This window comes from Manduca sexta, unplaced genomic scaffold, assembly GCF_014839805.1.
Source record: "Manduca sexta isolate Smith_Timp_Sample1 unplaced genomic scaffold, JHU_Msex_v1.0 HiC_scaffold_1013, whole genome shotgun sequence".
Classification (NCBI taxonomy): domain Eukaryota; kingdom Metazoa; phylum Arthropoda; class Insecta; order Lepidoptera; family Sphingidae; genus Manduca; species Manduca sexta.
This window is the reverse complement of record NW_023591836.1, coordinates 22,780-48,108: the sequence shown is the minus strand read 5'-3', so window position 1 is coordinate 48,108 and position 25,329 is coordinate 22,780. Positions and strand designations below refer to the sequence as shown.

Below are 25,329 nucleotides of genomic sequence, written 5' to 3'. Positions count from 1 at the left end.
TCGTGTCAGTCGTCGGAGGAGACCTCTCGCTGCCGGCTGTGGTCGCGTCCATGGTCGACAGTCGGGAGGCCTGGCGTGCGGTGGCCCACTTCTGTGAGGTGGTTCTCTCGCAGAAGGAGAGTGCCGAGAGGGATCGGGAACGGGCCGATCCCTCCCGCCGTCAGAGGAGACGTAGGAGGCGCCGGGTGGACGACTGACCGGCGTCTCCCGCCCTGTGGAATGGGGGCGTTTGGAGAATACCACCACGGTAAACCCCTGCCTGTCGTAAGAGGCGACTAATAGGGGCCACGAAGGGGGTCGTCGGCGGGCAGCAGGGGGCTGTCCGTCCTAGTGCGCGCGCACTTTTCAGTGCGTGTAGTGCGTTCATCGCACACTTTCGGTTGACCCCCGGGATGGGCGGCAGTGTGGTGTTGACCTCACGCTGCCGCTGACGCTGAGAGCGTCCTTCGGTGCGCGGGGGCTTAGGAGCCCCCCCCCATTTAGGAGACGGGCCGCAAGGCGGCACCGCGCAGGGGCGGCCGCGGACGAAACTCGGACCTGATGTCACGAGGTAGCACGCAGTCGTCCCTATGCGCCGAAGAGGGTCAACGCGGAGTTTTAGTTGGTAGGTCGTTGCGTAGGGACTAGTTTGTTAGGGTTAGGGACTCGGCCCGACCGCCGCCCGTGGGTTCCGGGCCGCTCAATTGTCGGGTCGTAAGGCAACGGCTACCCCAACATAACCGCTCAGTCGCCCCCCGCGAAGGCTGGGCGGTAGTAATCAGGTACTATCTCCGCGAAACCAAAAAAGGTTAGGTTAGGTTAGGTTAGGTTAGGGGGTTGGGGTGCTAGGTCAGGAAACCTCCTCGTGGTGCACCCTGGGCAACGGCGCGTCGATCAGACCGATCAGGCTGATCTGCGCGCCGGCGAATATCCTGACAACGAGTTGTTGACGGTCGTCGCCTCTTGCGGCGGCCGCCGTCTAGTTACGCCGTCGGACAGTGTCGTCGTCGACTAGTCTCTCCGTCACTTGTGGCGTTGGCGAGTAGGCCCGCTGACGATATTTTCCGCCGTCGACTAGGACAACGTCGTGGGGCCCATCTTGGGCGGCTCCCGTTCCGTCCCGGGGGTGTCGACGGGCTCGGTGTGCGCTCACCCCGCCCCGAGCAGGCAGTGGGGGAATCTCCCTTCATTGCCACCGTCATAGAATCGTAAACCGGTATGGAGGTCTGTGGATATGTCTCGCGCTCCTGCCGGACCGAGGGTCTTGGCTTAACCGCCCGGACCGCGAGGGAAGAAAAAACCTCTATAAAAATCACCCCGAATCTCAAGCGGCGGCGCACGCGAGGGATGCATGGCCGATGGGTAGTTCGGTCTCGAGTGCGACCCCGCCAGAGTACCGGCCGACACTCTGTGCGGGTTACGCTAGGCTTACCCAGGTACAGGGGGCTCTGCCTGGGCGGACCACCCTTTCCCGCCCATACTCGAGGGACCAATTCTGGAATCCTTAAATCACAAACACAATCCACTATAATTTTAGTGACGAAGTTGCCTACTCCGGTTTTCCGGAGAGGCGGTGGTCGAGGGTGCAAGCCCAACGACGATGAAGTAGCAGAAAGGAGATAACGGGCGCGATGCCCATGGAGGTGGCAGCCGAATTCGCGCGGCCTTTGAGCCTGGACACGGACTCGAGCGAGAGTGGCTCTACCGTGAGGAGCAAAAGCTCTGGAGAAGGAAGTCGCAACAAGAAGCAGCTTTTCGCAGCTCAGTTTGACCAGCGACACCGATGAACCGGCGCCGAAGACGCAGGCGATCGACGGCAGAATGAGAGGACGCCCGCCCTCAGTGGGCAAATATGTCGGCCTCAGGAAAGCTCAGCTCTGAGCGTGACAGGCTCCAACGCGAAGCGGCGCGGAAAGACGCAGAGAAGGAGCTGGAGGACCGGCTGCAATTTATCAAGTCGCCGGTCCCCCCAGAGATATCAGACACCGAAGAGGACCGACCCGTGCTCAAGGAAGACCTCCGTAAGTGCATCCAGGTTGTACGCAACAGTGAGGAAATCTGGCAACCTCAAAGGCACTTCCCAGAAAAGCGCTTAACTGGGTCACGGACAAGATCGCCAGGTACGTGGAACAGCCTGAGTCCGCTGCAATCGCGCGCCTCGAGAGGAGGCTAAAGAAGTGGCAGGAGAACTGTGCCCGGCTCGAGGCCAACATGAAGGCCATCCAGGAGGAGAATACACTCTGAAACGACGCCTCGAAGAGCTGGAGGCGTCCGCCAAAGGGCCGTCGACAGAGGAGATGCTGGCGATGGTCGAAGCGAGGGTCCAAGCCAATGGAGTCGATCCTGATGGGCCCAGCGCAAAGGCCCACCGCTGGCCCACGAAGAAGACCGCCTCCGGGGACGTCAACTCCCCGTGACGAGCGGATATAAGTAGGAGGGCGCCGAACACAAACCGGCCAAGAGCAAAGGGAAAAGGAAAAGAAGGGCCCAGCCCGCTCCGGCTCCCGCTCCCGCCCCACTCCCCTGCTCCCAGTCGCTGGGCCTTCCAGTGCGCCGCCGCAAGCCGTAGCGGGCCCCTCCACGGCTGCGGCGGTTACGACGGCATCGACGGCAAGAAGACGCCAGGACCGGCGGAGAGAGACGCCGAAACAAAAGCCCCAAAAGGGGAAGAAGAACGGACCGCCTGCAGCCCAACCCGCTCCAGAGCCCCGCGTGCTGCCGCCAGCCCCGGCTAATGGACACGCCGTGGGTCGAGGTGGCCAGAAGAAAGAAAAAGGGAAAGCCGGCAGCAGCGCCAACAAACATCACACAGCCGCCGAAACCGACGCGCCGGAAGGAGCCGAAACTGCGGCCGCCTCGTTCTGCGGCCGTGGTGATCTCTCCGACTCCCTCGCCGCGAGGCTGAGGGAGTGCTTCGGTGGGTCGGAGGATATTAAATCTCCCGGCCCACGAAGACTGGAACTGCGGCTGACGGAGTTGGACTACACGGCCACTCCGGAGTCGGTCGCAGCGGCCCTCTCCGAGCCGGTGAGTGTCCCGCGCCGCAATCAAGGTGGGGCAAATTCGCCCTGATCGCTCCGGCGTTGGGACCGCCTGGGTTCGTTTGCCCATAAAGGCGGCCCAAAGGTGAAGGGGCGGGCCGAATTTTGATCGGTTGGACCGCGGCTCGGAGTGACTGTCCTCGAGTCGCGGCCGTGCGGTGCTTCCGGTGCCTGGAGTGCGGGCACGTCCGGGAGCGCTGCGACTGCGCGGTGGACCGCAGCGACCTGGGGTGCTAGCGCTGCGGTCAGGCGGGCCATCCAGCCCGCGAGTGCACGGCGCCGGCGACCTGCGCAGTCTGCGCGGCCGCCGGCAGGCCCGCCAGGCACCGGCTCCGGGGGCAGGCGGGGGCTGCCCCCACCCGACGCAACCGGCGCCGCCCCCAGGGAAGAATGCCGCCGCGGCTGAGGTTCTGTCCCAGCCGCAGGCGGCGTGCCCACCGCAACCAGTGGCCGAGATGGACGTGGAGGAGATCGCCCATCAGTAATGGACCTAAGTTTCCTCCAGGCGAACATCAACCACTGCGCCCGCGCCCAGGACCTGTTGTCCCAAAGCCTGGCGCAGTGGTCGGTGCAAGTGGCCGTGGTCGCCGAACCGTATTTTGTCCCGCCCGAGATAACTGGGTAGGGGACATCGACGGGTCGGTGGCCATCATCACCAGGGTGCCGCTGGCTCCCCGCCCTTCGCAAAAGTCGAGAAGGGCCAGGGATGCGTCGCGGCTCTGTTGGGGACCTGTGGATTGTAGGAGTTTATTTCTCCCCCAACAGACCTCTGGCCGAGTTCGAATCTTTTCTCGTTCGGCTGGGGCCCTGGTTGAGCAGGGCCAACCTCACCCGGCGATCGTCGCCGGCGACTTCAACGCGAAGTCCGCGGTCTGGGGTTCGCCGGCGACCGACGCTCGCGGTGAGGTCCTGGAGGAATGGGCGATTTCCGTCGGCCTGGTCGTCCTGAACAGGGGTCGGTGGACACGTGCGTGCGGCACAACGGCGGGTCTATTGTGGATTTGTCGTTTGGGAGCCCCGCCGTCGCACGTCGTGTCCAGGGCTGGAGAGTCCTCGTGGGCGTGGAGACGCTGTCGGACCACCGTTATATAAGGTTCGATGTCTCCGCGCCCCCGAGTATCCGGCCCAATAGTATTGGTGGACCGAGTGCCCCTCGACAGGACGGCCCGCGGTGGGCGTTAAGGCGCCTCGACAAGGAGGCCCTAGAGCTGGCCGCTCTGGCAGTCTCGTGGCTCCCCGAGCCGGAGGGTCCGGTTCGGGTAGAGCAGGAGGCGGAGTGGTTCGGGGAGGCAATGTCGGATGTCTGCGACGCCGCCATGCCCCGGGCGCTCCGTCGTCCTCCGCGGCGGGAGGTGTACTGGTGGTCGGCGGAGTTAGCGCAGTTGCGCGCGTCATGCGTGGCTGCGCGCCGCCGATGCGCCAGGCATCGCCGCCGCCGAACTCGAGGAAGAGACCACGAAGACCAGGAACGGCAGCTCTACGGCCTCTATAAAGAGGCGAAGAGAGCGCTGCGGGTGGCCATTCACAGGGCCAAGGTCGCGGCACGTCGGGAGTTTTTGGAGACTCTCGACGCGGACCCGTGGGGGCGCCCATACAAGCTCGGTATGAACAAGCTTCGTTCGGCGGCGCCCCCACTGTCGGAGAGTCTCAGGCCAGATTCTGTTGGCCAACGTTGTCGCGGCCTTGTTCCCGGCCACCGAGGAGACCACTCCTCCACCGATGGCGCCACCGGAAGTGGCGTCATCGTCGTAGGAACTTTCGGCAAGGGATATTCCAGAGGTTTCGCCCGCGGAAATGCGGGCGGCAGTGTTTCGACTGCGGGGCAAAAACACCGCCCCGGGTCTCGACGGCATCCCCGGAAAGCCTGGGTGTTAGCCCTCGAGTACTTGGGGCCGCGGCTCCGCAGTCTATTCTCCGCCTGTATGGTGCAGGGCGTCTTCCCGGCGCGTTGGAAAGTCGGGAAGCTCGTCCTGCTTAAGAAAGAGGGGAGACCCGCAGAGTCGCCGTCGGCCTACCGGCCCATCGTGCTGCTCGACGAGGTCGCCAAACTTTTTGAGCGTATTATACACGCGCGCCTCGTCGAGCATCTCGAGAGGGTCGGTCCAAATTTGGCCGACAAACAGTTTGGCTTTAGGAGTGGACGCTCAACTGTCCACGCGATTCTGCGGGTCAAGTCGCAGGCGGAGGCAGCAGTGGCCAGGGGAAAGTCGTCATCGCGGTTTCTCGACATCTCCAACGCTTTCAATTCGCTCCCTGGCCATGCATCAACGAAGCACTGCGGTACCATGTGGTGCCGCCCTATCTCAGGCGTCTGGTGCACGCGTACCTTTCTGACAGGTACGTGGTGTATCCGGGCGCCGACGGGTGGCACCGAAGAGCGATGTCGTGCGGTGTTCCACAGGGGTCGGTTCTAGGCCCTCTCTTGTGGAACATCGGGTACGACTGGGTGCTCCGTGGTGCCAATCTCTGGGGCGTCGACGTGACGTGTTATGCGGATGACACGTTGGTCACGGCGACGTCTAAGACCTTCCAGGGCGCCGCGATCCTGGCGGCGGTGGGCACCGGTCATGTAGTGAGCCGTATTCGGCGTTTAGGTTTGAAGGTGGCCCTCGAGAAGACCGAGGCCATCTGCTTTCACGGGCCTCGGCGGGGGCCACCGGCCGGTGCCCACATCGTAGTGGAGGGGGTGCGGATTCCCATCGGCAATACCATGAAGTATTTAGGTTTGATATTGGATAGCCGATGGGAGTTCAGCGCCCATTTTAAAACGTTAAGGACAAAGTTGACCAGGGCGGCGGGCGCTCTTTCCAGCCTGCTGCCCAACCTGGAAGGTCCAAATATCCCTTGTCGAAGGTTATACCACGGGGTCGTGCGGTCCATAGCACTATACGGCAGCCCGGTCTGGGCTGACGCCCTGGGGAGCGTTCTGCCGCTCTCCTGCGGGGCCCGCAGCGGGTCATTGCGCAGCGGGCCATACGGGCGTATCGCACGGTCTCGTTCGAGGCGGCTAGTCTTTTGGCCGGATTCCTGCCCTGGGATCTGGACGCCAAGGCTCTCTCCGATACATTCCATTGGAGGGAGGAGGCGTTCAGGAACGGGCAGCGTCCGGCCCTGAAGGAGGTGGAGGCCAAAAGGGCCTCCTTACGGCGAGCCGCCGTGGAGGAGTGGCGTCTCAGGCTGGAGGCCCCGTCAGCGGGGCTTCGGGCCGTCGCGGCAGTGCGTCCTGTCTTTGCACAGTGGCTGGACAGGCGCCACGGCGCGGCAACATTTAGATTGACACAGGTGCTCACCGGGCATGGGTGCTTCGGGGAGTACCTGTGTCAGATAGCAGGACGGAGATAAGCGCCGTGTGTCACCATTGTGACAACTGCCTGCGGGATACGGCCCAACATACGTTGGAGTCTTGCCCAGCCTGGGACGATGAGCGCAGCGCTCTCGTGTCAGTCGTCGGAGGAGACCTCTCGCTGCCGGCTGTGGTCGCGTCCATGGTCGACAGTCGGGAGGCCTGGCGTGCGGTGGCCCACTTCTGTGAGGTGGTTCTCTCGCAGAAGGAGAGTGCCGAGAGGGATCGGGAACGGGCCGATCCCTCCCGCCGTCAGAGGAGACGTAGGAGGCGCCGGGTGGACGACTGACCGGCGTCTCCCGCCCTGTGGAATGGGGGCGTTTGGAGAATACCACCACGGTAAACCCCTGCCTGTCGTAAGAGGCGACTAATAGGGGCCACGAAGGGGTCGTCGGCGGGCAGCAGGGGGCTGTCCGTCCTAGTGCGCGCGCACTTTTCAGTGCGTGTAGTGCGTTCATCGCACACTTTCGGTTGTCCCCGGGGAGGGGCGGCAGTGGGGCGGTGACCGCACGCGGCCGGTGACGCTGAGCGCGTCCTTCGGTGCGCGGGGCTTAGGAGCCCCCCCCATTTAGGAGACGGGCCGCAAGGCGGCACCGCGCAGGGGCGGCCGCGGACGAAACTCGGACCTGCTGTCTCGAGGTAGCACGCAGCCGTCCCTATGCGCCGAAGAGGGTCAACGCGGAGTTTTAGTTGGTAGGTCGTTGCGTAGGGACTAGTTTGTTAGGGTTAGGGACTCGGCCCGACCGCCGCCCGTGGGTTCCGGGCCGCTCAATTGTCGGGTCGTAAGGCAACGGCTACCCCAACATAACCGCTCAGTCGCCCCCCGCGAAGACTGGGCGGTAGTAATAAGGCACTTTCTCCGCGAAAACCCAACGGCAAGGATTAGAAGATTTAGGTTTGAGCACCAAGGACAAAGTTGACCAGGGCGGCGGGCGCTCTTTCCAGCCTGCTGCCCAACCTGGAAGGTCCAAATATCCCTTGTCGAAGGTTATACCACGGGTCGTGCGATCCATAGCACTATACGGCAGCCCGGTCTGGGCTGACGCCCTAGGGGCGTTCTGCCGCTCTCTGCGGGGCCCGCAGCGGGTCATTGCGCAGCGGGCCATACGGGCGTATCGCACGGTCTCGTTCGAGGCGGTTAGTCTTTTGGCCGGATTCCTGCCCTGGGATCTGGACGCCAAGGCTCTCTCCGATACATTCCATTGGAGGGAGGAGGCGTTCAGGCATGGGCAGCGTCGGGCCCGGAGGCAGGTGGAGGCGCAAAGGGCCTCCTTACGGCGAGCCGCCGTGGAGGAGTGGCGTCTCAGGCTGGAGGCCCCGTCAGCGGGGCTTCGGGCCGTCGCGGCAGTGCGTCCTGTCTTTGCACAGTGGCTGGACAGGCGCCACGGCGCCGCAACCTATAGATTGACACAGGTGCTCACCGGGCATGGGTGCTACGGGCACTACCTGTGTCAGATAGCAGGCACGGAGATAAGCGCCGTGTGTCACCATTGTGACAACTGCCTGCGGGATACGGCCCAACATACGTTGGAGTCTTGCCCAGCCTGGGACGATGAGCGCAGCGCTCTCGTGTCAGTCGTCGGAGGAGACCTCTCGCTGCCGGCTGTGGTCGCGTCCATGGTCGACAGTCGGGAGGCCTGGCGTGCGGTGGCCCACTTCTGTGAGGTGGTTCTCTCGCAGAAGGAGAGTGCCGAGAGGGATCGGGAACGGGCCGATCCCTCCCGCCGTCAGAGGAGACGTAGGAGGCGCCGGGTGGACGACTGACCGGCGTCTCCCGCCCTGTGGAATGGGGGCGTTTGGAGAATACCACCACGGTAAACCCCTGCCTGTCGTAAGAGGCGACTAATAGGGGCCACGAAGGGGTCGTCGGCGGGCAGCAGGGGGCTGTCCGTCCTAGTGCGCGCGCACTTTTCAGTGCGTGTAGTGCGTTCATCGCACACTTTCGGTTGACCCCCGGGATGGGCGGCAGTGTGGTGTTGACCTCACGCTGCCGCTGACGCTGAGAGCGTCCTTCGGTGCGCGGGGGCTTAGGAGCCCCCCCCATTTAGGAGACGGGCCGCAAGGCGGCACCGCGCAGGGGCGGCCGCGGACGAAACTCGGACCTGCTGTCTCGAGGTAGCACGCAGCCGTCCCTATGCGCCGAAGAGGGTCAACGCGGAGTTTTAGTTGGTAGGTCGTTGCGTAGGGACTAGTTTGTTAGGGTTAGGGACTCGGCCCGACCGCCGCCCGTGGGTTCCGGGCCGCTCAATTGTCGGGTCGTAAGGCAACGGCTACCCCAACATAACCGCTCAGTCGCCCCCCGCGAAGACTGGGCGGTAGTAATAAGGCACTTTCTCCGCGAAACCAAAAAAAAAAAAAAAAGGTTAGGTTAGGTTAGGTTAGGTTAGGTTAGGTTAGGTTGGGGTGCTAGGTCAGGAAACCTCCTCGTGGTGCACCCTGGGCAACGGCGCGTCGATCAGACCGATCAGGCTGATCTGCGCGCCGGCGAATATCCTGACAACGAGTTGTTGACGGTCGTCGCCTCTTGCGGCGGCCGCCGTCTAGTTACGCCGTCGGACAGTGTCGTCGTCGACCAGTCTCTCCGTCACTTGTGGCGTTGGCGAGTAGGCCCGCTGACGATATTTTCCGCCGTCGACTAGGACAACGTCGTGGGGCCCATCTCGGGCAGCTCCCGGTTCCGTCCCGGGGGTGTCGGCGGGCTCGGTGTGCGCTCACCCCGCCCCGAGCAGGCAGTGGGGGGATTTTCCCTCTCATTGCCACCGTCATAGATCGTAACCCGGTATGGAGGTCTGTGGATATGTCTCGCGCTCCTGCCGGACCGAGGGTCTTGGCTTAACCGCCCGGACCGCGAGGAAGAAAACCTCTATAAAAATCACCCCGAATCTCAAGCGGCGGCGCACCGCGAGGGGATGCATGGCCGATGGGTAGTTCGGTCTCGAGTGCGACCCCCGCCAGAGTACCGGCCGACACTCTGTGCGGGTTACGCTAGGCTTACCCAGGTACAGGGGGCACTGCCTGGGCGGACCACCCTTTCCCCCACACTCGTGGGAACAATTATGGAATCCTTATCTCAACTTAAAAAACCCAATAATTCTTTTGACGAAGTTGCCTTCTCCGGTTCCGGAATCCGGGGCTGAGGAGGCGGAGTTCGGGGCGAAAGCCCGCTGATGGCGAAGTAGAGAAGGAGAACACGGGCGCGATGCCCATGGAGGTGGCAGCTGAATTCGTACGGCCTCTGAGCTAGACTCGGACTCAAGTGGGAGCGGCTCCACCGTACGAAGCAAGAAACTTTGGAGGAGGAACTCGCGCTCAAGGCACAGTCTGTCGCAATTCACCAGCGACACCGATGAACCGGCGCCGAAGACGCAGGCGATCGACGGCAGAATGAGAGGACGCCCGCCCTCAGTCGGCAAATATGTCGGCTTGAGGAAAGCTCAGCTCGAGCGGGATAAGCTCCAGCGCGAGGAGGCGAAGAAGAAGGCCGACAAGGAGCTGGAGGACCGGCTCCATTTTGTCAAGTCGCCGATCCTTCCCAAGGAAGACACCGAAGAGGACCGACCCGTGCTGAGGGAAGACCTAAGACAGTGTGTCCAGGTAGTACGCACAACAGTGAGGAAATCTGGCAACCTCAAAGGTACTTCCCAGAAGGCACTAAACTGGGTCACGAACAAAATTGCCAGGTACGTAGACCAACCTGAGTCCGCTGCAATCGCTCTTCTCGAGAGCGAGGAAATAAAAGAAGTGGCAGGAGAATTGTGCCCGGCTCGAGGCAAACATGAAGACCATCCAGGAGGAGAATACAGCTCTGAAACGACGCCTCGAAGAGCTGGAAGCGGCCGCCAAAGGGCCAACAACAGAAGAGATGCTGGCGATGGTCGAAGCGAGGGTCCAAGCCCGAATGGAATCGATCCTAATGGGCCCAGCGCAACGACCGCCGCTGGCACACGAGAGAAGACCACTCCCGGGGATGTCCAACTCCCAGTGAGCGATGGGTTTGTTGGTGGAACCCACGCCAAGCCGAGGAAGGAGAAAGGAAAAGGGAGGGAAAAAGACGGCCCAGCCTGCTCCGGCCCCCGCTCCTGCCCCCACTATCCCTACTCCCATCGCTGGGCCTTCCAGTGCCCCGCCGCAAGCCATAGCGGGCCCTTCTACTGCGGCGGTTTCCACACCTGCGATGGCGCCAGCAACCGCGAGAAGACGAGAAAAGAGCGCCGCGCCTGCAAAGAAACCGGCACCAGGCTCCAAGCCGAAGAAGGGCGGAAGAAAAGAGCCGGCAGTTCAACCCGCGCCCAAGGGCGTCCTCACGGACGCACAGAATCGCGTGGACCTCACCGGATTGGATATCTCGAGGCTAAAGCCGAAGTTCACGGCCACGGGCGCCCCGGATGTACGAGGTGCCCGGGGCCAATTCGAGGAGAGGGCCGACTCCCTCGCCGCAAGGCTGAGGGAGTGCTTCGGTGGGTCGGAGGATATTAAGATCTCCCGGCCCACGAAGACTGCAGAGCTGCGGCTGACGGAGTTGGACTACACGGCCACTCCGGAGTCGGTCGCGGCGGCCCTCTCCAGAGCCGGTGAGTGTCCCGCGGACACAATCAAAGTGGGGCAAATCCGCCCCGATCGATCCGGCGTTGGGACCGCCTGGGTTCGCTTGCCCATAAAGGCGGCCCAAAAGGTGAAGGGGGCGGGCCGAATATTAATCGGTTGGACCGCGGCTCGAGTGACCGTCCTCGAGTCGCGGCCCTGCGGTGCTTCCGGTGCCTAGAAAGCGGGCACGTAAGGGAGCGCTGCGACTGCGCGGTGGACCGCAGCGAGTTGTGCTATCGCTGCGGTCAAGCGGGCCATAAAGCCCGTGAGTGCAAGGCCCCGGCGAACTGCGCAGTCTGCGCTGCCGCCGGCAGGCCCGCCAGGCACCGGCTCGGGGGGAAGGCTTGTTCTGCCCCCTCCCGACGCAACCGGCGCCGCCCCCAAGGAAGGAATGCCGCCGCGGCTGAGGTTCTGTCCCAGCCGCAGGCGGCGGGCCCACCGCAACCAGTGGCCGAGATGGACGTGGAGGAGATCGCCCATCAGTAATGGACCTAAGTTTCCTCCAGGCGAACATCAACCACTGCGCCCGCGCCCAGGACCTGTTGTCCCAAAGCCTGGCGCAGTGGTCGGTGCAAGTGGCCGTGGTCGCCGAACCGTATTTTGTCCCTCCCGAGATAACTGGGTAGGGGACATCGACGGGTCGGTGGCCATCATCACCAGGGTGCCGCTGGCTCCCCGCCCTTCGCAAAAGTCGAGAAGGGCCAGGGATGCGTCGCGGCTCTGTTGGGGGACTTGTGGATTGTAGGAGTTTATTTCTCCCCAACAGACCTCTGGCCGAGTTCGAATCTTTTCTCGTTCGGCTGGGGGCCCTGGTTGAGCAGGGCCAACCTCACCCGGCGATCGTCGCCGGCGACTTCAACGCGAAGTCCGCGGTCTGGGGTTCGCCGGCGACCGACGCTCGCGGTGAGGTCCTGGAGGAATGGGCGATTTCCGTCGGCCTGGTCGTCCTGAACAGGGGGTCGGTGGACACGTGCGTGCGGCACAACGGCGGGTCTATTGTGGATTTGTCGTTTGGGAGCCCCGCCGTCGCACGTCGTGTCCAGGGCTGGAGAGTCCTCGTGGGCGTGGAGACGCTGTCGGACCACCGTTATATAAGGTTCGATGTCTCCGCGCCCCCGAGTATCCGGCCCAATAGTACTGGTGGACCGAGTGCCCCTCGACAGGACGGCCCGCGGTGGGCGTTAAGGCGCCTCGACAAGGAGGCCCTAGAGTTGGCCGCTCTGGCAGTCTCGTGGCTCCCCGAGCCGGAGGGTCCGGTTCGGGTAGAGCAGGAGGCGGAGTGGTTCGGGGTGGCAATGTCGGATGTCTGCGACGCCGCCATGCCCCGGGCGCTCCGTCGTCCTCCGCGGCGGGAGGTGTACTGGTGGTCGGCGGAGTTAGCGCAGTTGCGCGCGTCTTGCGTGGCTGCGCGCCGCCGATGCGCCAGGCATCGCCGCCGCCGAATCCGAGGAAGAGACCACGAAGACCAGGAGCGGCAGCTCTACGGCCTCTATAAAGAGGCGAAGAGAGCGCTGCGGGTGGCCATTCACAGGGCCAAGGTCGCGGCACGTAGGGAGTTTTTGGAGACTCTCGACGCGGACCCGTGGGGGCGCCCATACAAGCTAGTTATGAACAAGCTTCGTACGGCGGCGCCTCCACTGTCGGAGAGTCTCAGGCCAGATTTATTGGCCAACGTTGTCGCGGCCTTGTTCCCGGCCACCGAGGAGACCACTCCTCCACCGATGGCGCCACCGGAAGTGGCGTCATCGTCGTCGGAACTTTCGGCAAGGGATATTCCAGAGGTTTCGCCCGCGGAAATGCGGGCGGCAGTGTTTCGACTGCGGGGCAAAAACACCGCCCCGGGTCTCGACGGCATCCCCGGGAAAGCCTGGGTGTTAGCCCTCGAGTACTTGGGGCCGCGGCTCCGCAGTCTATTCTCCGCCTGTATGGTGCAGGGCGTCTTCCCGGCGCGTTGGAAAGTCGGGAAGCTCGTCCTGCTTAAGAAAGAGGGGAGACCCGCAGAGTCGCCGTCGGCCTACCGGCCCATCGTGCTGCTCGACGAGGTCGCCAAACTTTTTGAGCGTAGTATACACGCGCGCCTCGTCGAGCATCTCGAGAGGGTCGGTCCAAATTTGGCCGACAAACAGTTTGGCTTTTAGGAGTGGACGCTCAACTGTCCACGCGATTCTGCGGGTCAAGTCGCAGGCGGAGGCAGCAGTGGCCAGGGGAAAAGTCGTCATCGCGGTTTCACTCGACATCTCCAACGCTTTTAATTCGCTCCCCTGGCCATGCATCAATGAAGCACTGCGGTACCATGTGGTGCCGCCCTATCTCAGGCGTCTGGTGCACGCGTACCTTTCTGACAGGTACGTGGTGTATCCGGGCGCCGACGGGTGGCACCGAAGAGCGATGTCGTGCGGTGTTCTACAGGGGTCGGTTCTAGGCCCCTCTTGTGGAACATCGGGTACGACTGGGTGCTCCGTGGTGCCAATCTCTGGGGCGTCGACGTGACGTGTTATGCGGATGACACGTTGGTCACGGCGACGTCTAAGACCTTCCAGGGCGCCGCGATCCTGGCGGCGGTGGGCACCGGTCATGTAGTGAGCCGCATTCGGCGTTTAGGTTTAAAGGTGGCCCTCGAGAAGACCGAGGCCATCTGCTTTCACGGGCCTCGGAGGGGCCACCGGCCGGTGCCCACATCGTAGTGGAGGGGGTGCGGATTCCCATCGGCAATACCATGAAGTATTTAGGTTTGATTTTGGATAGCCGGTGGGAGTTCAGCGCCCATTTTAAAAGCTTAAGGACAAAGTTGACCAGGGCGGCGGGCGCTCTTTCCAGCCTGCTGCCCAACCTGGAAGGTCCAAATATCCCTTGTCGAAGGTTATACCACGGGGTCGTGCGATCCATAGCACTATACGGCAGCCCGGTCTGGGCTGACGCCCTAGGGGAGCGTTCTGCCGCTCTCCTGCGGGGCCCGCAGCGGGTCATCGCGCAGCGGGCCATACGGGCGTATCGCACGGTCTCGTTCGAGGCGGCTAGTCTTTTGGCCGGATTCCTGCCCTGGGATCTGGACGCCAAGGCTCTCTCCGATACATTCCATTGGAGGGAGGAGGCGTTCAGGAATGGGCAGCGTCCGGCATTGAAGGAGGTGGAGGCCAAGAGGGCCTCCTTACGGCGAGCCGCCGTGGAGGAGTGGCGTCTCAGGCTGGAGGCCCCGTCAGCGGGGCTTCGGGCCGTCGCGGCAGTGCGTCCTGTCTTTGCACAGTGGCTGGACAGGCGCCACGGCGCGGCATCTTTAGATTGACACAGGTGCTCACCGGGCATGGGTGCTTCGGGGAGTACCCGTGTCAGATAGCAGGGACGGAGATAAGCGCCGTGTGTCACCATTGTGACAACTGCCCGCGGGATACGGCCCAACACACGTTGGAGTCTTGCCCAGCCTGGGACGATGAGCGCAGCGCTCTCGTGTCAGTCGTCGGAGGAGACCTCTCGCTGCCGGCTGTGGTCGCGTCCATGGTCGACAGTCGGGAGGCCTGGCGTGCGGTGGCCCACTTCTGTGAGGTGGTTCTCTCGCAGAAGGAGAGTGCCGAGAGGGATCGGGAACGGGCCGATCCCTCCCGCCGTCAGAGGAGACGTAGGAGGCGCCGGGTGGACGACTGACCGGCGTCTCCCGCCCTGTGGAATGGGGGCGTTTGGAGAATACCACCACGGTAAACCCCTGCCTGTCGTAAGAGGCGACTAATAGGGGCCACGAAGGGGTCGTCGGCGGGCAGCAGGGGCTGTCCGTCCTAGTGCGCGCGCACTTTTCAGTGCGTGCAGTGCGTTCATCGCACACTCTCGGTTGACCCCCGGGATGGGCGGCAGTGTGGTGTTGACCTCACGCTGCCGCTGACGCTGAGAGCGTCCTTCGGTGCGCGGGGGCTTAGGAGCCCCCCATTTAGGGAGACGGGCCGCAAGGCGGCACCGCGCAGGGGCGGCCGCGGACGAAACTCGGACCTGGTGTCACGAGGTAGCACGCAGTCGTCCCTATGCGCCGAAGAGGGTCAACGCGGAGTTTTAGTTGGTAGGTCGTTGCGTAGGGACTAGTTTGTTAGGGTTAGGGACTCGGCCCGACCGCCGCCCGTGGGTTCCGGGCCGCTCAATTGTCGGGTCGTAAGGCAACGGCTACCCCAACATAACCGCTCAGTCGCCCCCGCGAAGGCTGGGCGGTAGTAATAAGGTACTTTCTCCGCGAAACCAGTGTTAGGTTAGGTTAGGTTGGGGTGCTAGGTCAGGAAACCTCCTCGTGGTGCACCCTGGGCAACGGCGCGTCGATCAGACCGATCAGGCTGATCTGCGCGCCGGCGAATATCCTGACAACGGGTTGTTGACGGTCGTCGCCTCTTGCGGCGGCCGCCGTCTAGTTACGCCGTCGGACAGTGTCGTCGTCGACCAGTCTCTCCGTCACTTGTGGCGTTGGCGAGTAGGCCCGCTGACGATATTTTCCGCCGTCGACTAGGACAACGTCGTGGGGCCCATCTCGGGCAGCTCCCGGTTCCGTCCCGGGGGTGTCGGCGGGCTCGGTGTGCGCTCACCCCGCCCCGAGCAGGCAGTGGGGGGGATTCTCCCTTTCATTGCCACCGTCATAAATCGTAACCCGGTATGGAGGTCTGTGGATATGTCTCGCGCTCCTGCCGGACCGAGGGTCTTGGCTTAACCGCCCGGACCGCGAGGAAGAAAACCTCTATAAAAAATCACCCCGAATCTCAAGCGGCGGCGCACCGCGAGGGGATGCATGGCCGATGGGTAGTTCGGTCTCGAGTGCGACCCCGCCAGAGTACCGGCCGACACTCTGTGCGGGTTACGCTAGGCTTACCCAGGTACAGGGGGCTCTGCCTGGGCGGACCACCCTTTCCCCCATACTCGTGGGAACAAGCATGGAATCTTTATCTCAAAACCTTAAAAACCCTATAATTCTATTGACGAAGTTGCCTTCTCCAGTTCCGGAATCCGGGGCTGAGGAGGCGGAGTTCGGGGGGCGAAAGCCCACTGATGGCGAAGTAGAGAAGGAGAACACGGGCGCGAAGCCCATGGAGGTGGCAACTGAATTCGTACGGCCTCCGAGCTTAGACTCGGACTCAAGTGGGAGCGGCTCCACCGTACGAAGCAAAAAACTTTGGAGGAGGAACTCGCGCTCAAGGCACAGTTTGTCGCAATTCACCAGCGACACCGACGAACCAGCGCCAAAAGTCGCAAACGACTGACAGCAGAGGGAGAGGACGCCCGCCCTCAGTCGGCAAATATGTCGGCTTGAGGAAAGCTCAGCTCGAGAGGGATAAGCTCCAACGCGAAGAAGCGAAGAAGAGGGCCGACAAGGAGCTGGAGGACCGGCTCCATTTCGTCAAGTCGCCGATCCTTCCCAAGGCATCAGAGACCGAAGATGAGGACCGACCCGTGCTGAGGGAAGACCTAAGACAGTGTGTCCAGGTAGTACGAACAACAGTGAGGAAATCTGGCAACCTCAAAGGCACTTCCCAGAAGGCATTAAACTGGGTCACTAACAAAATTGCCAGGTACGTAGACCAACCCGAGTCCGCTGTAATCGCTCTTCTCGAGAGCGAGACAAAGAAGTGGCAGGAGAATTGTGCCCGGCTCGAGGCAAACATGAAGGTAATACAGGAGGAGAATACAGCTCTGAAACGACGCCTCGAAGAGCTAGAGGCGGCCGCCAAAGGGCCGTCTACAGAGGAGATGCTGGCGATGGTCGAAGCGAGGGTCCAAGCCCGGATGGAATCTATCCTTATGGGCCCGGCGCAACGGCCGCCGCTGGCACACGAGAAGAAGACCACTCCCATAGATGTTGAACTCCCAGTGAGCGACGGTTATGTTGGAGGAACCCACGCCAAGCCGAGGAAGGAGAAAGGAAAAGGGAGGGGAAAAAAGACGGCCCAGCCCGCTCAGGCTCCCACTCCTGCCCCCACTATCCCCGCTCCCATTGCTGGGCCTTCCAGCGCTCCGCCGCAAGCCGTAGCGGGCCCTTCTACAGCGGCGGCGTCGACACCCGCGATGGCGCCAGCAACCGTGAGAAGACGAGAGAAGAGCGCTGCGCCTGCAAAGAAGCCAGCACCAGGCTCCAAGCCGAAGAAGGGCGGAAGAAAAGAGCCGGCAGTTCAACCCGCGCCGGAGCCCCGTCCGCTGCCGCCGGCCCCTGCCTCAATGGAGACGCCATGGGTCGAGGTGGCCAGAAGGAAGAAGAAGGGGAAGACGACAGCAGCGCCAACAACAACCAGCGTGCAGCCGCCAAAACCTTCGCGCCGGAAGGAACCCAAACTGCGGCCGCCACGATCTGCGGCCGTGGTAATATCGTTGACACCGGCAGCCATGGCAAAGGGTCTGACGTACAAGGGCGTCCTCACGGACGCACAGAATCGCGTGGACCTCACCGGATTGGATATATCGAGGTTAAAGCCGAAGTTCACGGCCACGGGCGCCCCGATGTACGAGGTGCCCGGGGCCAATTCGGAGGAGAGGGCCAACTCCTTTGCCGCAGAGGGCTGAGAAGGAAGTGCTTCGGTGGGTCGGAGGATTAAGATCTCCGGCCCACGAAGTCGGTGCAGTGGCCGTGGTCGCCGAACCGTATTTTGTCCCTCCCGCGATAACTGGGTAGGGGACATCGACGGTCGGTGGCCATCATCACCAGGGTGCCGCTGGCTCCCCGCCCTTCGCAAAAGTCGAGAAGGGCCAGGGATGCGTCGCGGCTCTGTTGGGGACTTGTGGATTGTAGGAGTTTATTTCTCCCCAACAGACCTCTGGCCGAGTTCGAATCTTTTCTCGTTCGGCTGGGGGCCCTGGTTGAGCAGGGCCAACCTCACCCGGCGATCGTCGCCGGCGACTTCAACGCGAAGTCCGCGGTCTGGGGTTCGCCGGCGACTGACGCTCGCGGTGAGGTCCTGGAGGAATGGGCGATTTCCGTCGGCCTGGTCGTCCTGAACAGGGGGTCGGTGGACACGTGCGTGCGGCACAACGGCGGGTCTATTGTGGATTTGTCGTTTGGAAGCCCCGCCGTCGCACGTCGTGTCCAGGGCTGGAGAGTCCTCGTGGGCGTGGAGACGCTGTCGGACCACCGTTATATAAGGTTCGATGTCTCCGCGCCCCCGAGTATCCGGCCCAATAGTGTTGGACCGAGTGCCCCTCGACAGGACGGCCCGCGGTGGGCTCTGAGACGCCTCGACAAGGAGGCCCTAGAGTTGGCCGCTCTGGCAGTCTACGTGGCTCCCCGAGCCGGAGGGTCCGGTTCGGGTAGAGCAGGAGGCGGAGTGGTTCGGGGTGGCAATGTCGGATGTCTGCGACGCCGCCATGCCCCGGGCGCTCCGTCGTCCTCCGCGGCGGGAGGTGTACTGGTGGTCGGCGGAGTTAGCGCAGTTGCGCGCGTCATGCGTGGCTGCGCGCCGTCGATGCGCCAGACATCGCCGCCGCCGAATCCGAGGAAGAGACCACGAAGACCAGGAGCGGCAGCTCTACGGCCTCTATAAAGAGGCGAAGAGAGCGCTGCGGGTGGCCATTCACAGGGCCAAGGTCGCGGCACGTAGGAGTTTTTGGAGACTCTCGACGCGGACCCGTGGGGGCGCCCATACAAGCTAGTTATGAACAAGCTTCGTACGGCGGCGCCTCCACTGTCGGAGAGTCTCAGGCCAGATTTATTGGCCAACGTTGTCGCGGCCTTGTTCCCGGCCACCGAGGAGACCACTCCTCCACCGATGGCGCCACCGGAGTTGGCGTCATCGTCGTCGGAACTTTCGGCAAGGGATATTCCAGAGGTTTCGCCCGCGGAAATGCGGGCGGCAGTGTTTCGACTGCGGGGCAAAACACCGCCCCGGGTCTCGACGGCATCCCCGGGAAAGCCTGGGTGTTAGCCCTCGAGTACCTGGGGCCGCGGCTCCGCAGCCTATTCTCCGCCTGTATGGTGCAGGGCGTCTTCCCGGCGCGTTGGAAAGTCGGGAAGCTCGTCCTGCTTAAGAAAGAGGGGAGACCCGCAGAGTCGCCGTCGGCCTACCGGCCCATCGTGCTGCTCGACGAGGTCGCCAAACTTTTTGAGCGGAGTATACGCGCGCGCCTCGTCGAGCATCTCGAGAGGGTCGGTCCAAATTTGGCCGACAAACAGTTTGGCTTTTAGGAGTGGACGCTCAACTGTCCACGCGATTCTGCGGGTCAAGTCGCAGGCGGAGGCAGCAGTGGCCAGGGGAAGGTCGTCATCGCGGTTTCTCTCGACATCTCCAAACGCTTTTAATTCGCTCCCTGGCCATGCATCAACGAAGCACTGCGGTACCACGTGGTGCCGCCCTATCTCAAGGCGTCTGGTGCACGCGTACCTTTCTGACAGGTACGTGGTGTATCCGGGCGCCGACGGGTGGCACCGAAGAGCGATGTCGTGCGGTGTTCCACAGGGGTCGGTTCTAGGCCCCTCTTGTGGAACATCGGGTACGACTGGGTGCTCCGTGGTGCCAATCTCTGGGGCGTCGACGTGACGTGTTATGCGGATGACACGTTGGTCACGGCGACGTCTAAGACCTTCCAGGGCGCCGCGATCCTGGCGGCGGTGGGCACCGGTCATGTAGTGAGCCGCATTCGGCGTTTAGGTTTAAAGGTGGCCCTCGAGAAGACCGAGGCCATCTGCTTTCACGGGCTCTCGGAGGGGGCCACCGGCCGGTGCCCACATCGTAGTGGAGGGGTGCGGATTCCCATCGGCAATACCATGAAGTATTTAGGTTTGACTTTGGATAGCCGGTGGGAGTTCAGCGCCCATTTTAAAAAGCTTAAGGACAAAGTTGACCAGGGCGGCGGGCGCTCTTTCCAGCCTGCTGCCCAACCTGGAAGGTCCAAATATCCCTTGTCGAAGGTTATACCACGGGGTCGTGCGGTCCATAGCACCATACGGCAGCCCGGTCTGGGCTGACGCCCTAGGGGGAGCGTTCTGCCGCTCTTCTGCGGGGCCCGCAGCGGGTCATTGCGCAGCGGGCCATACGGGCGTATCGCACGGTCTCGTTCGAGGCGGTTAGTCTTTTGGCCGGATTCCTGCCCTGGGATCTGGACGCCAAGGCTCTCTCCGATACATTCCATTGGAGGGAGGAGGCGTTCAGGAATGGGCAGCGTCCGGCCCTGAAGGAGGTGGAGGCCAAGAGGGCCTCCTTACGGCGAGCCGCCGTGGAGGAGTGGCGTCTCAGGCTGGAGGCCCCGTCAGCGGGGCTTCGGGCCGTCGCGGCAGTGCGTCCTGTCTTTGCACAGTGGCTGGACAGGCGCCACGGCGCGGCAGTCTTTAGATTGACACAGGTGCTCACCGGGCATGGGTGCTTCGGGGAGTACCTGTGTCAGATAGCAGGACGGAGATAAGCGCCGTGTGTCACCATTGTGACAACTGCCCGCGGGATACGGCCCAACATACGTTGGAGTCTTGCCCAGCCTGGGACGATGAGCGCAGCGCTCTCGTGTCAGTCGTCGGAGGAGACCTCTCGCTGCCGGCTGTGGTCGCGTCCATGGTCGACAGTCGGGAGGCCTGGCGTGCGGTGGCCCACTTCTGCGAGGTGGTTCTCTCGCAGAAGGAGAGTGCCGAGAGGGATCGGGAACGGGCCGATCCCTCCCGCCGTCAGAGGAGACGTAGGAGGCGCCGGGTGGACGACTGACCGGCGTCTCCCGCCCTGTGGAATGGGGGCGTTTGGAGAATACCACCACGGTAAACCCCTGCCTGTCGTAAGAGGCGACTAATAGGGGCCACGAAGGGGTCGTCGGCGGGCAGCAGGGGCTGTCCGTCCTAGTGCGCGCGCACTTTTCAGTGCGTGTAGTGCGTTCATCGCACACTTTCGGTTGACCCCGGGATGGGCGGCAGTGTGGTGTTGACCTCACGCTGCCGCTGACGCTGAGAGCGTCCTTCGGTGCGCGGGGGCTTAGGAGCCCCCCCCATTTAGGAGACGGGCCGCAAGGCGGCACCGCGCAGGGGCGGCCGCGGACGAAACTCGGACCTGATGTCTCGAGGTAGCACGCAGCCGTCCCTATGCGCCGAAGAGGGTCAACGCGGAGTTTTAGTTGGTAGGTCGTTGCGTAGGGACTAGTTTGTTAGGGTTAGGGACTCGGCCCGACCGCCGCCCGTGGGTTCCGGGCCGCTCAATTGTCGGGTCGTAAGGCAACGGCTACCCCAACATAACCGCTCAGTCGCCCCCGCGAAGGCTGGGCGGTAGTAATAAGGTAGGTTTTAGGTTAGGTTAGGTTAGGTTAGGTTAGGTTAGGTTGGGGTGCTAGGTCAGGAAACCTCCTCGTGGTGCACCCTGGGCAACGGCGCGTCGATCAGACCGATCAGGCTGATCTGCGCGCTGGCTAATATCCTGACAACCAAGGTGGTTGGCGGTCGTCGCCTCTTGCGGCGGCCGTCGTGTTGTAGTTTGGTGAGATTGGCCCATCTTGGGCGGCCCCCGGTTCTGTCCGGAGGTGTCGACGGGCTCGGTGTGCGCTCACCCCGCCCCGAGCAGGCGGTGGGGGGGACTCTCTCTCCCATTGTCGCCGTCGCAGATCGTAATCCGGTGTGGAGGTCTGTGGATATGTCTCGCGCTCCCGCTGGACCGAGGGTCTTGGCTTAACCGCCCGGACCGCGAGGAAGAAAACCTCTATAAAAATCACCCCGAATCCCAAGCGGCGGCGCACCGCGAGGGGATGCATGGCCGATGGGTAGTTCGGTCTCGAGTGCGACCCCCGCCAGAGTACCGGCCGACACTCTGTGCGGGTTACGCTAGGCTTACCCAGGTACAGGGGGCACTGCCTGGGCGGACTACCCTTTCCCCCATACTCGTGGGAGTCAAAAGGGAGTGTCTTAACTTTTAAAAAACCAACGATCATTTTGACGAGATTGCCTACTCCGGTTCCGTCCGGAGAGGCGGTGGTCGGTGGGCGTAAGCCCAACGACGTAGACGATGTAGAGGGGAGTGTGGCTGAAAGGCCAATGGAGGGAGTGGCCGGAACATCCGGGGCCACAATCACAGACGTAGATTCAGAGTCGAGCGGAAGTGTCTCTTCCGTCCGGAGCAGGAGGCTCTGGAGGAGGCATTCCCGCTCGATTGACAGTGTGTCACTACACTTCACTAGTGACACTGACGAGCCGGCGCCGAAGACACTAGCAACCGACGGCCGAGGGAGAGGGGCGTCCTCCCTCGGTCGGTAAATACGCCGGGCTTAAGAAGGCGCAGAAAGAACGCGACCGCCTGAAGCGAGAGGAGGCGCGAAGAAAGGCCACCGAAGAACTGGATGAGCGACTTCGCCACGTAAAATCGCCATTACCTCCCAGGGCCGACGCGGACGAGGACCGCCCCGTCCTTAAGGAGGACCTTAGAGAGTGTGGGCAGATTGTGCGGGCAATCGTAAGGAAATCGGGCAATCTGAAGGGAACTTCACAGAAGGCCCTAAACCGGGTGATCAACCTCATCATCCGGTACGTGGAGCAGCCCGAGTCTGCCGCGATAGCCCGCCTCGAAGAGGAAAGAAAAAAGGCTAAGGAGGAAAGCGCCCGCCTCGAAGCTACCGTCAAAGGGCTGCAAGAAGAGAACGCCTCGCTCCGCCGCAGGTTAGACGAGCTGGAGGCGTCATCCAGTAAAGCCCCGACAGAAGAATTGTGGGCAATGGTCGAGGCTAGGGTCCAGGCCAGGGTGGAGTCGGCCCTGATGGGGCCAGCCCAGAGGCCCACTCTGGCCCACGAAAAGAAGGCCGCCCCCGGGGACACGCAGCTCCCTGTGACGAGCGGCTTCGTAGGAGGGGCGCCTAACAACGGCAAACCGGCGAAGAACAAGGGGAAGGGGAAGGCGAAAGGAGCAGCCGAACCAGCTCCGCCCCTCTCCGCTCCTGCGACTGGGCCCTCTAGCGCGCCGCCAACAGCTGTCGCTGGTCCTTCCAGGGCCCCGGCAAAAACAGGGGGAAAGAAGAAAAAGACGAAGAAGGACACGCCAGCACAAGCCGCTCCGGAGCCCCGCCCGCTGCCGCCGGCTCCGACCTCGATGGAAACGCCGTGGGTCGTGGTGGCCAAAAGAACAGAAAGAAGAAGGAAAGGCCCGCTCCGACATCAGCGGCAAACACGCAACCGCCACAATCAACACGTCGGGCGGAGCCAAAACTGCGGCCACCACGCTCTGCGGCCGTAATAATATCTCTTACACCGGCGGCGGTGGCGAAAGGCATGACGTATAAGGGCGTGCTGACAGACGCACAGAACCGGGTAGACCTCACCGGCCTGGACATTACCAGGCTGAGACCGAAGTTTGCGGCCACGGGCGCCCCAATGTACGAGGTGCCCGGGGCTAACTCAGAAGAGAGGGCCGACTCCCTCGCCGCAAGGCTGAGGGAGTGTTTCGCGGGGTCGGAAGATATCAGAATCTCCCGGCCCACGAAGACCGTGGAACTGCGGCTAAGTGAGCTGGACTATACAGCCACTCCAGAATCAGTCGCAGCGGCCCTCTCCAAGGCCGGTGAGTGCGCCGTGGAGGCGATAAAAGTTGGGCAAATTCGCCCTGATCGGTCAGGCGTAGGGACCGCCTGGGTGAAAATGCCCATAAAGGCGGCCCAAAAAGTGAAGGGGCGGGCCGAATACTGATCGGCTGGACCGCGGCTCGAGTGACTGTCCTCGAGTCGCGGCTCCCTGCGGTGCTTCCGGTGCCTGGAGAGCGGGCACGTTAGGGAGCGCTGCGACTGCGCAGTGGACCGCAGCGAGTTGTGCTATCGCTGCGGTCAGGCGGGCCACAAAGCCCGCGAATGCAAGGCCCCGGCGAACTGCGCAGTCTGCGCTGCGGCCGGCAGGCCCGCCAGGCACCGGCTCGGGGGGAAGGCTTGTTCTGCCCCTCCCGACGCAACCGGCGCCGCCCCCAAAGAAGGAATGCGCCTACGGCTGAGGTTCTGTCCCAGCCGCAGGCGGCGAGCCCACCGCAACCAGTGGTAGAGGCCGAGATGGACGTGGAGGAGATCGCCCATCAATAATGGACCTAAGTTTCCTCCAGGCGAACATCAACCACTGCGCCCGCGCCCAGGACCTGTTGTCCCAAAGCCTGGCGCAGTGGTCGGTGCAAGTGGCCGTGGTCGCCGAACCGTATTTTGTCCCGCCCCGAGATAACTGGGTAGGGGACATCGACGGGTCGGTGGCCATCATCACCCAGGGTGCCGCTGGCTCCCCGCCCTTCGCAAAAGTCGAGAAGGGCCAGGGATGCGTCGCGGCTCTGTTGGGGGAATTGTGGATAGTTGGAGTTTATTTCTCCCCCAACAGACCCCCTGGCCGAGTTCGAATCTTTCCTCGTTCGGCTGGGGGCCCTGGTTGAGCAGGGCCAACCTCACCCGACGATCGTCGCCGGTGACTTCAACGCGAAATCCGCGGTCTGGGGTTCGCCGGCGACCGACGCTCGCGGTGAGGTCCTGGAGGAATGGGCGATCTCCGTCGGCCTGGCCGTTCTGAACAGGGGTCGGTGGACACGTGCGTGCGGCACAACGGCGGGTCAATCGTTGATTTGTCGTTTGGGTGCCCCGTCGTCGCACGTCGTGTCCGTGGCTGGAGGGTCCTCGTGGACGCGGAGACACTATCGGATCATCGATATATAAGGTTCGATGTCGCCGCGCCCACGAGTCAACGTAACCAGCCCATTGGTGGACCGAGTGCCCCTGGTCAGGACGGCCCGCGGTGGGCATTAAGGCGCCTCGACAAGGAGGCCCTAGAGCTGGCCGCTCTGGCAGTCTCGTGGCTCCCCGAGCCGGAGGGTCCGGTGAGGGTCGAGCAGGAGGCGGAGTGGTTCGGGGTGGCAATGTCGGACGTTTGCGACGCCGCCATGCCCCGGGCGCTCCGTCGTCCTCCGCGGCGGGAGGTGTACTGGTGGTCGGCGGAGTTAGCGCAGTTGCGCGCGTCTTGCGTGGCTGCGCGCCGCCGATACGCCAGGCATCGCCGCCGCCGTATTCGCGCACGAGACCATGAAGACCGGGAGCGGCAGCTCTACGGCCTCTATAAAGAGGCGAAGAGAGCGCTGCGGGTGGCCATTCATAGGGCCAAGGTCGCGGCACGCAAGGAGTTTTTGGAGACTCTCGACGGGGACCCGTGGGGGCGCCCCTACAAACTAGTGATGAATAAGCTTCGTCCAGCGGCGCCCCCGCTGTCGCAGAGTCTCCAGCCAGAACTACTGGCCAACGTTGTCGCGGCCTTGTTCCCGGCCACCGAGGATACCACTCCTCCACCGATGGCGCCACCGGAAGTGGCGTCATCGTCGTTTTCGGCAAGGGATATTCCAGAGGTTTCGCCCGCGGAAATGCGGGCGGCAGTGTTTCGGCTGCGGGGCAAAACACCGCCCCGGGTCTCGACGGCATCCCCGGAAAGCCTGGGTGTTAGCCCTCGAGTACCTGGGGCCGCGGCTCCGCAGTCTA

At 63.1% G+C, this 25,329-nt stretch overlaps 2 protein-coding genes across 2 annotated transcripts; both read left to right on the top strand.

Moving 5' to 3' along the window:
• Positions 1-2,276: 2,276 nt before the first annotated feature.
• LOC119191084 (actin cytoskeleton-regulatory complex protein PAN1-like) lies at positions 2,277-17,463 on the top strand. The gene is made up of 5 exons (XM_037444969.1): positions 2,277-2,392; positions 2,529-2,851; positions 9,608-10,750; positions 15,907-16,047; positions 16,130-17,463. The coding sequence occupies exons 1-5, from the start codon at positions 2,277-2,279 to the stop codon at positions 17,461-17,463; spliced, it is 3,057 nt and encodes a 1,018-aa protein (XP_037300866.1).
• Positions 17,464-21,889: 4,426 nt separating this feature from the next.
• LOC115455475 (translation initiation factor IF-2) lies at positions 21,890-23,078 on the top strand. Its single transcript, XM_037444968.1, has 2 exons — positions 21,890-22,104; positions 22,232-23,078. The coding sequence occupies exons 1-2, from the start codon at positions 21,890-21,892 to the stop codon at positions 23,076-23,078; spliced, it is 1,062 nt and encodes a 353-aa protein (XP_037300865.1).
• Positions 23,079-25,329: the final 2,251 nt, after the last annotated feature.